Here is an 11,510-nt window from a genome sequence, read left to right as displayed (position 1 = left end):
GAAAAATTAGCTGGGCGTGGTGGTGGGCACCTTTAATCCCAGCTATTCGGGAGGCTGAGGCAGGAGAATCTCTTGAACCTGGGAGATGGAGGTTGCAATGAGCTAAGATTATGCCGTTGCACTCCAGCCTGGGTGACAGAGTAAGACTGTCTCCAAAAAAAAAAAAAAAAAGCAACACTCTGAAGACAGGACTTCGGAGGCACTTCAAATCTGTCTGCTGCTTTGATGACTGCTAAACTGCTGGTTTTTATAGCTGCCATGGTTGTAAGTCTGCTGCTGGTTTTCACAGCCACCATGGAGCTAGGGAGAGGGGTATGGACATGAAGCAAGCTAAAATGACAAAAAGCTCTCTGTCCTTACCACTATTAAGGAACTTTTCTTAAATAAATGCTCCTTGAGTTGTTGCAAGCCTTTAGCTCATTTCCAGAGTTATGAAAAAGTTGATTTTTACAATTTTTTGTCAGTTTTATTGTTGTCTTTAAGGAGGACCAGATTTTTGGAGGTTCTCGCTCTGCCATTTATGAAGATCTACTTCAAATCCATAATATTTTAACCTGATACTTCCTGCTCAAGTGCTTCTTATTTTTGTTTGTCTGAAATGATAGGCCTTTATGAAGCTGCACCTGTGTTATAAGACTTCTGAGCAAAAGAATCTCTGATATTTTCATGCTAGAGGAATTATTCTTTCATAATCTAGATTATCCTAGTTGTACATATAGTAACTGTATGACACAAAAAAAGCCATAGATTAGAACTATACTATCATACCAAATAAACCCTGTTTTGCTAATCCCATCCAATTTCTTGACCTTCTGGTGTACAGGGTAACATCCTAACCCATACCTACATCTCATATTACACATCTCTTCCTCAAGGGCATGACATATAAATTCTTTGTTAGCCCCGGCTCCCCACTCTGCCTCACCTCTCAGCTCTTCGCTCCCTCTGTTCCTAGCTTTGCTGCTGCCAATAGAAGCTGGATTAGCCTCCAAGGTATAAGAATGCCAGGGTAGGTAGGTCAGTGTCTATGCCCTCCTTTTCTTTTTTGTGATTTCTCAGGAGTTCTTATACGTATAGATTGATGTGTTATGACTTGCACATAACCAGATGTCCAATCCTTTTGTTGTTGTTGCTGTCTATCCTTTTATGAAAGTTAGAAACTCAACCTACACATTTAATTTTTATAACACTGATCACTTTGTTGTCAGTTTCTTCATCTGTGTTTCTTTCACATTGCACAAAACACCATGAAGTTAGGGGTGTTAGGTTATTTTTATTTATATCTTTAGGGCTTAACAGAGTCCTGGTACATATTTAACTTTCAGTCAATGTTTTTTTAAATTAATGAATGCCTACATTTCCTAGTAAATTCTACAGATAGAGACCTTGTTTAGACTTCCCAACATGAAGCTAAAACTCTACACTCATATCTCTAGGTGTGATATCCCCATCAGCTTAAGAAATTTGAGTGTTCAGGTCTCTATCGCTCTCAAGGTCATGGCTTTATAAGGTGCTTCTCAGTGTGACCTTCATTCACCTTTCCAGCCACATTTCCCATTAACCTAGAATCCTAACCTAAACTTCTCTGGTCCACACACACATCATATGTTTTTGTTATGCCTTGCACCTTTGCAGATTAATGTTACTTTTTCAGTTCTACCATGAGAAACTTGTGTTTATTCTGAAGTGCCAGCTAAAAATCTATTCCTTCTCTAAACTCTTCTTTTACTTTCTTAGTAGATTTAGTCCCCCTTTTCTCTTTGTTCTAACAAAACTTTGGACATCCCTTTCCTTATTACATTATCGTTATCAAGTTATAATTATTTATTTATATATCAGTTCTTATCAGAGTGCCTGCCACATGAAGGAGAGCAAACAATGTTTGATGAATGATAAATGAATGTTTACCCCTCAACTAGATTGCAAAGATCCTGAAAGTTGCAGAGCGTGTTTATTCTTTGTGCTCCAAGCATTGTCCTGGTCCATAGCAGGCTCCTAATATTGTTTCCAATGAATAAATCAGAGATATCAGAGAGGATATCTGCTTAACAATGGAAAAGTTAAAGGACCATCCTGACCAGATCGCAGATGCAGTGTTTCAGGTGTACCAAAGTGGCTGTTGTTGGCAGGACCACAGAGGGTTTTTTGTGAAATGGAAAAAGGGTCCCCATCTGGCTGGAAATGACTGTAAAAATGCAGGCTTTGGTGAACAGAAAGGCCTTTTTACAAGGAAAAAGGAGCCACATTTTGGATGAAGCAGTCTCATGCCAGGAACAAGGCTTAGCAATCTGAACAGAGGGTAGATTTCATACTCTTGTTCCACCTTTGGACAGGTGTGTGTCCTTTGTAACAGCCCTGCTTGTCATATACTACAAAGGACTAACTCTCTCTCACCAAGAGTCACTGCATTCCTTAATGTGGGAAGAGGGTCCTACTTGTATTGAGAACCAAATATCATCCATCTTCAACTCTTGGAACAACCCATTTTTCTCCCCAGGGCAGATGATCTTTTAAATAAGACAAGGATCAGTACATCTTATGAGTATGACCTTTGTAATGGTATATTTGGTCGGGAAAACAATCCCTTTTTTGTCATAGCCTAAGATTTGGGGATATTATCTAACACTTTTAGTTTCTTTAGTTTAAAATGTAAACTGGAAATATATTTTGTAAATAACTTAAAGTTATTCATCTTGGAAATAATTTAATTCTAAGAATACTCATCTAACTCTGAAAGAATTCCCTGATTTTGAATATTTTTATTCCTTCACAAATAGTGAAACTTGAGAAGATTTGTTTTTTTTAAAGTAAATAGTCAAGACAATTTCTGGGAGGGCAGCTACTACTTACCTTGTAAGAGGATGTATTCCCTCACCAGATGGCAAGATCTCTTAGCAAGTAAGGATTGCTATTAGAGAGGGAAAAGTTTTTCCTAACACACATTTCTTAATTCCCTCAGAGGTCATCGTTTACCTCATATGCTCTATCTCCAGAGCAAAGATGTCCCAGCAGTTTTTCCGTGCTCAAAAAACAACTGTTGATTATCCTGCCATTCTGATTCTACCCATGCTTTAACAAGAGTAGGCTTCCACCAATTTACACACAAGTTCTGTTCCCCAAATTTGATTGATTAGAAATAAGTTTCCAGAGAGAAGTATTATTAGACCTGTGCACTTTGGCCAGTTAGTAAAATACATTTAAACCCTAGTAGGTAACTGAACTATAACATTAACAGGCTTGTTAACTGCATTCTGGGAGCCACATGATACAAGTGAGAGAAAGAGAAACCTCTTCTTTTTCTTGAGTGCAGGGCTAAGCTTTGACAAAATTTGGAAATGGGTAATGTTTGCTTTTGGACTCTCCCTCCTGAATTAACATGCCCCTAAAATCTGTAGCCCAAGGTTATAACCCAGACCAAAGCTCTGACCGATGGCTCTCAGTTCACATCTTTCCAATTATGTGTAGTGAGCAAAGCACACAGGACTCCTAGGATGGGAAGGGCGTGAAAGGATGACTATGATGGAAGATCAAAAGGGGTGATAGATGCCTTTCTAGAGAATAGAAGCACATGTCATTGATTTGACTATCTTCTTTCACAATCATATTCCTCAAAACATAGTCTGCTTTACCTGAGTCATTATAGACAAATGTTGTATCTCCAACTGTATGGTGATTTGTGGAGAAACGGATTGTAAAACTGGACCTGAGAAGACCTTTAAAAAAGTATATTTAGTCTCATGCCGAGAAGGTTTTCTTGTAGCATGCATTATCTCTTCTTGTCTCCTCCGAGGCCTGTTTCTCTTTTATTAATTTAAAATGTTTTATTTGAAGTTTGACTGATGCAGCATAATATACTAAATATATGTTGCTAAATATTTCTGTTAAAAGAGTTATTAATACACAGAGGAAACAGGACAGTAAGTTACACCACATGACCAGAACATGAATTCAAGATATTGCATCACTATTTTTGTTGGCATTGTCCATCTTGTGGTGCTGGCTCCTCATTCATATTTAGAAATCACTCTTATATTTCCTCAGCTCCACATCCTTTTAGAGGATGGGTGCTTTTAGGTTAGATTGTAAGAGGCTCAAAAACATGCTTTAAGATGTTATACACGCTTTGTCTATATATATAAATGTATGTTTTCTTTTCTGTAAAAAAGGTTCCATAGCGTCAGATTTTCAAAGGTATCTGTGATTCAAAAACAAAAGATTTAGAACCACTACCTGAATGCAATCTCTTGAGAAATAGTATACTAGGAACAATATATCAAGTTTAGGTGTTGTGAATTCTGTATTCACTTCTGAAGAAATTCTACTGTCAATTTAGGGCAGAAAATTTTAGTGTAGTCATTTAAGAGAAATGAATGCATGGAGTTCAGGTAGGCATGGTCAATAAAAAATCTCAATGTATTTACATTAGAGTGGTTTTACAGAGGAATGATACAGCTAAAAGAACATGAAATAATTCAAAATATTGGATAATAATATTTCTGATGTTTGTTGTCTTTAATTTAATGCTAATGTCTAATTATGTAAAATATTTTACTGTCCAGGGTTTCAAGTGCCAAACTTAATAATTTTTCTCGCTTGGAGCCAACACTTCACCTTCTGGGTGTGCAGTTTGATCAGAATGTGGCCCATGGCATCATCACAGAAAAGCCTGGGGTGGCAACAAAGCTGTTATATCAATTGTACATTGCTCTTCAGAAAAAGAAGAAAAGTGGACTGATTGGAGTGGAGATGCAAACCATGCAACCTCTGACAAATTTAAGACTTCAACACATGAAAAGTGAAACTTTTCGAGAGGTAGGTACATAAAAAAGCATAATAAGCATGTCACAATGTAAAATTTGATAAAGAGAAATGACAATGATATTGATTTCTCAAAGAAACCTCATTAGGCATATATATCCCTTACATATGTTACTGACCATACTTGGGTTTTATTTTATATTAATATTTTGAATTTATTTAGCCATTTTTGATGTCTCTCTCTATCCTATCCATACTGGCAATAGCTTATCAAACTCTTTTCCTAATTTTCAGTACTTTTTGTTGTTGTTGTTGTTTTACAGAGACAGGGCCTTGCTTTTTTGCCCATGCTGGTCTTGAACTCCTGAGCTGAAGCAGTCCTCCTGCCTGAGCCTCCCAAGTAGCTAGGACTATAGGCTTAATACTTTTTGTGCCTGCTCCTCTCTTGCTGTTTCTACCCCATCAAATCTACCCAGATCTTCTTATCAGCTACTGCAACAACCTGCTAAAATGTCTCTCAGTCTCCCGGATAAGTCAATCAACTGCTAAATGAATCTTCCCTAAATTTTACTTTTATTGGATTCTTCTGCTCAGAAACCTATTTTTACTTTTTTCTAGTCCTCAGTATGGTATTTCTTTCTTCTATGTTAATTGACAGTCTGTCCTTAAATATGACTGTCTATTCCTGCTTTTCCTTCCCTCACACCCAAACTCACCCTTCTTATCTCTCCTCTTCCCCAAACTGTTCCTCATGTACTGTGCAGCCCAGTACACATGGTTTCTTCCTTTGGAACTCTAGATTGTAAGTAATTCTCACTCTCTTGGTTTTACCCTCCTGATACTGATATTGTTGGCTAAGTATTCATTATTTATTTGTCATATGACCTTACCAGATTTTTAGTGTATCAGACTTGATGAATATGTCTAGTACAATGCTTCAAACGTTGTAAATACTCATTAAATGTGTTATTGACTAATTGATATGACTTTTTAGTTGACAATTCTCTCCCATTCTTATGCATTTCCTATGGCAAATGAAGTGTGTTAACTTTTACAGGCCTCTGGAACAATCATGAGCGCCGCACTCATGCAAAATAGTAAATATCAATGGATAGAATTATATTTTTAAATTTAATTTTTGAAGCAGCAATGACATAATAGATATGAGGGCCATCTCCATGTTTATATTTGTCCATTCTTCATGGATATCATTATAAGTCTAGTAGCAGAATGGACTCAGCACTCCTTGAGAGCTAGAAATTAGATTAGGCTTAATATGAATAATTTAATATTGCATTCAGCCTCCTTCACTTGCAAGCTGGTTAACATTCAGCGAGCCTCTAAACAACTCTCAGCTTCAATTTCCCCAACTATAAAAACAGGATGCTTATTTCTACCTGCCTCAGAGTTCAGAATTGGACATTTTTGTAGCTTCAAGAAGAAGAGTGGACTAACTGGAGTGAAGTTTATATACAATAAAATGTAAAGCGGTCAACAGTGGCAAGTGCTATAAGAGCTGTGTAGATGAAGACAAACAAGAGCCTATTAGCTCATTTGATGTTGGTCATGGGTGAACTTCCAGAGTCAATAATTCATTCACTGAACAGATATTTATTGGGCTCCTACTTTTTGTCAAGCACTTGCACAAGAAACACACAGGAAAAGCCCCAACCCTCTTAGAGCTTACATATTAGGGAGAGAAAAATGTTTCATTAGAGTGATATGGATTGCAGTGAGTTGAGAAGGACTTTGGAGATGAGGAAAAGGGTAGCATAGATTATTCTTTCAAGAAATGTGGAGGTAAAGAAGAGAACAGTAGGAAAGAAAAGCTCAAGTGAAGTATGAGATTGCTTGTTTTATGGACCTAGAGACTGGGGCCACTTATCAATTGAGAAAAAGAGTCAGTGGCAGGAGAGATGAAAATGGTACGAGGACCAGATGGAAAGAGGCCCTCTGGGGACGGAAAGAGGAATATACAATCAATGGTTCATGTGGAAGAGGTGATATCTATCGTAGGAAAGAAGTAGAAATGCCATCTTCTTTGATACTAGATGAGAAGAGATGCAGGTAATATTAATAAGGTTGAAATTTATTGAACGGCATGCCTAGTGATGTGCCACGCCCTGTTTCAGGTGCTTTGTGAATATTATTTTACTTGATCTTCACAACAGCCATAAAAGATAGGTACTTTCATTAATCCCATTTTACAGAGGATGAAACTAAGGCACAGATGGATTAGGTAACTTGCCCAATTTTATGCAGCTAGTAAGTGGGAAAGCTGAAACACAAACCTAGGAAATTTTAACGTTTCTTCACTTTTTACTAAGCAGTGGCTAAGCATGGGAAGAATCAAGCTTCTTATATTATCTCTTACATGTTAAAATTGGTTTAATGAAATTATTTTTGCAAAAATATATTTCCAAGAATATAAATACCACTTATTGAAAATTAAACTCAGTGTAAAAAGTTTAACTATAAAAGTATATACGAGGCTATTTTGTAAGAAGGAACACAAAGGATAATGTTTTTGTAATTGCTCTTACATCAATTAAAAATATGAGTAATTGGAACGGGCTTGGATTTAGCTTAACTATCAACAATAGTAATTTAAAGAATTTCGTTTTGAAGACACATTTTATTTGTGCTTATAATGAACATGTGCTTTTTATTCTCTAATAACAAAATCTTTTGAAATGCTTTTCTCATTTAGAGACTTAGACACATGATCCCACGTCAAACTGATTTCAATCTGATGCGGATTACATACAGGTTTCAAGAAAAATATAAACACGTGAAAGAAGATCTTGCCCATTCGCATTTTGAGAAACTTGAAAGATTTCAAAAACTCAAGGAAGAGCAAAGATGTTTTGATATAAAAAAGGTTCTATAGAACTATTTTTTCAGAAATTCATTAGTGCATAGTATACAGTTTGTGATTTATGCCTATAGTACACATTGCATAAGCAGTAGTGGAGCACAAGTTGCACTTTCCTGATGCATGACTTTGTCCTGCCCTACTCTCACCCTTTCTATCTCTCCCCTGCTCCTTTTCTCCATCCTGACTCTTGCTGACTTTCCCCTCTACTTGTGACTGAGAACAAGAACTGCCATCCTGTGGAGTGGCAAGATAACTGCATTACCTTCACTGGTAGAAATCATTGTTTCAGCTGCTTTAGGGATGGAGGGTTGCTACTAGCTACCCCATTGGTCAAAGGCACTTGCCATTGTCACCACTGAGGGAGATAGATCAGACATTGTCCCCTCGCTGTCTCCTCTTTTGCAACCTTTAGTCCTGCCCTATTTCTCTGTTCTTGGAAATGTGAGGTAATCCTTTGCTTGCTTACCTTTTCAACTTGCTTACCTTTTTAACCTGAACAACTCTTAACTTATTTCTGGCCCTTGCTTCTTGCTCTGACTAACTCTCTGCTCCTTCTCAAATTTCTTTAAAACTCTTTAATGATCTTCTGTGCCTTTGTGGATGAGAGAATAATGGTACATGGAATCATTAAAGATTTTTAAGAGTATTTCAGGTGACTGGGTATATGGAATGTGTAAACTACAGGCAAAAGAATTATGTAGTTCTTCCCATTGCCCTGTAAAATCACTTTTTAAATTCATGGATTTATTTGGAATGATAAGCAATTCTATTCTGAACATAGTCAGCTCTTTGTAGGGAAGAATGAAAAGATGACAAACAAACTGGAAGATCACTTGCAAGCTGGTTAACATTGAGCCAGCCTCTAAACAACTCTCAGCTTCAATTTCCCCAACTGTAAAAACAGGGATGCTTATGTCTACCTGCCACAGAGTTCAGAATTGGATGTTTTCGTAGCTTCAAGAAGAAGAGTGGACTAACTGGAGTAGAGTTTATATATAATACAATGTAAAGCAGTCATGTAATTCTATGACTCGCCAGAGGGTAAATAAAGGATTATATTTCCCTTTGGTGTCACATGATAAAGAGAGAACGCACTCTTAAAGTAGTGTTTAAGTTGAGGCCAATTGCAGTGACTCTAATTTATGTGGAATCAGCCTGTCCATTAGTGCCAAGCCTAATGCAGACGGTCTCCAAGAAAGTTGAGAAAAAGGAAATATAATACCATTAAATATTTTGAAATAAATTATGTTCAAAATGATCATAGGGAACAAATAAGGCAAAAGGGAGACCCTGTGTCTTCTTGGTTTTAAGAAAAAAAGATACACATATTGCAATTAAATAAATATTCATATTTTAGAAAATGAAATGAAAATTGTCTATTATTTAGGCCTTTTTAATGGTAAATTGAAATTTTTTATCGTAGGACATGGGAACTAATGATCATATTAGTTCTAATATAATGTATTAGTAGTAAAGTCATGATTAGTTTCACATATTACCTCTTAAATCATTTAAAATACTTTATCTGATTTTCAGTCACTTTTTCTTTTCAGTTACATTCTCCTACTTATATTCTTCTTAAAATAACTACTGCCTACATACAGAAGAGATGATCCAATAATTATATCACATAATTTAGTGTTAATTCAATGTTTGAGGTTGCCCCTGAACTCATTGTTTAAGTGTGACTGGGTTTTGGGGAAGTTTGTCATTTTTATTAGGTTTCCCAGGAGCCCACCTAGAAACTGTCTCCTAGATAGAATTTTCTAATTGGACCATCTTCAGAGATAGAATTTTTTTCTTCGCATGCTTGGTAAGGTCATGACAGTAGGATTGGGAAACAATTATACTCTTATTTAGATTTGGGACATCTTTATTGTCCTTTTAGTATCAGCACACAGAATGAAAATACAGACATTTGATAGATACAATTTTCAGATTCCAGAATTGTGTTTTAACATCATACTTTTCAGAGTAAGTCATATCGACACGTGCTTCTTAACATTACACAATTGTGACACCTAGTCCCTTGGCTAATTGCTGGGTTCTGAAAATTTCAATAGATAATTTTTATATATTTGTACCTATGAGTGTATTATATTGCCTATTCTGTTACTCTGAATCACTAAACTAATGTATATGGGATATTCAGCAATACTTAAACAGAAGACGACAAAATGAAATAATGGCCAAAATCCAAGCAGCTATTATACAGATTCCTAAACCTGCATCAAATCGTACTTTGAAAGCACTCGAGGCCCAAAAAATGATGAAAAAGAAAAAAGAGGCAGAGGTAAGTGATAATCCTTTAATAGTGTGCTGTGTTTGTCTTAACTAAAGAATAATCTCCCCTTGAAACATATAGAGAGACCTTCCAAAACTTCACACTTGCTTTCCAAATTATCTCTGACTTTGTCCTTTCTCATTCAGAATTCCTCTACTATATGCATATTCAACTCATTTTATATTGTTACTTGTTCAGAACAAAGAATATAGCTTTAGGCCAGCAATGGCAAACTCCTATTAAATGGCAATCTGGACTCCTGTGTTGAAAAAGATTCTGTGGTCAATAACAAAGTAGGTCAGAATGGGTGCTGTTGTAATGGGTCATGTCTTATCCATTTGTGTTGCTATAAAAGAATACCTGAGGCTGGGTAATTTATAAAGAAAAAGAGGTTTATGTCGCTTATGGTTCTGAAGGTTGGAAGATTCAAGACTGGGCATCTGGTGAGGGCCTTAGTAAGGAGAAGGGGGAGGGGAAGTGGAGCCAGCATGTGCAGACATTACATGGAGAGAGAGAAAGTGAGAGAGAGTGGGTAGGGAGGGAGAGAGGGAGAGAGAAAGTGCCAGGTTCTTTTTAACAACCAGCTTTCATGGGAACTAACAGAGTGAGAACCCACCCCTAGGGAGGGAATCAATCTATTCATGAGGGAAAAAGAGAGTGAGAGAGGAGGTGCCAGGCTCTTTTTAACAAATAGCTCTCATGAGAACTAACAGAGTAAGAACTCACTTACCCACAGGGAGGGCATCAGTCTATTCATGAGGGATCCACCACCATGACCCAGACACCTCCCATTAGGTTCCACCTTCAACACTGGGATCAGATTTCACATGTGGTTTCAGGGACAATCATACAAACCATAGCAGGTCATAACTACCATGGGTACAGCAGGGGCCAGTCAAGGTACACATAGCATACATATGCCATTCCTACTATACACTTTTACTCAATTCCTCCTCATCATACCACACTATTTTTCTATAAATCCCAGGAATGGTAAGTGATTTATTGCTATCAGTATATTTAAATTTAAGATACCTATACCAGTGACATTTTACTAGACCACAGCAACTGTCGATCATTTCAGTAAGATGCAATCTGATTATATTTCCCAGGAGAACAATGTTACAGTTCAGTTTGATACAAATTCCTGCAATTCACACTGCATACTGCTACAATGATGATTCATATTCTCTCATGTGACCTATAAAGATGATTAATAGCTACCATTTACTGAACATGCGCTGTATATCAAGCTGTGGATTGGACACTTCACATTATCTGTAATTTGTAAATAACTCTCTAAGTAGGGTATTATTTTTCCGATTTTGTAGATGAGGAAACTGAGACCCAGGCAGTTGACATGTTTTACCCAGTGGTAGTAAAGCAGAGATTGACAGATCTCTCTGATTCCTATATCCATTGAATTTTATATTAGTTCACATTTTTTTGTTTTTTAAATATTAACAAAATATTCTGTACTTGGATTGTAAAATTACCACCTACAGAGGCTTTTATCTGATTCCATTTCCGTATCTCTCTCTCGTATGTCCCTGAGTTGAATAAAGTGTTTTTTTTTTTTTTTTTTTTTTT

The 11,510-nt window shown here is 36.7% G+C and overlaps 1 protein-coding gene across 1 annotated transcript in view; it reads left to right on the top strand.

Moving 5' to 3' along the window:
* Positions 1-11,510, top strand: part of SPEF2 (sperm flagellar 2) — a 190,167-nt gene that overhangs the window by 21,175 nt on the left and 157,482 nt on the right. The window contains exons 3-5 of the mRNA XM_012002382.1: positions 4,560-4,812; positions 7,469-7,639; positions 9,789-9,929. Of these exons, the coding sequence (XP_011857772.1) occupies positions 4,560-4,812; positions 7,469-7,639; positions 9,789-9,929 (565 nt within the window). The remainder of the gene's footprint in view (positions 1-4,559; positions 4,813-7,468; positions 7,640-9,788; positions 9,930-11,510) is intronic.

The sequence above is a fragment of the Mandrillus leucophaeus genome, unplaced genomic scaffold (genome assembly GCF_000951045.1).
Source record: "Mandrillus leucophaeus isolate KB7577 unplaced genomic scaffold, Mleu.le_1.0 Scaffold684, whole genome shotgun sequence".
NCBI lineage: Eukaryota > Metazoa > Chordata > Mammalia > Primates > Cercopithecidae > Mandrillus > Mandrillus leucophaeus.
Note: the sequence above shows the minus strand (reverse complement) of the source record. Positions and strands in the feature narration are given on the sequence as shown.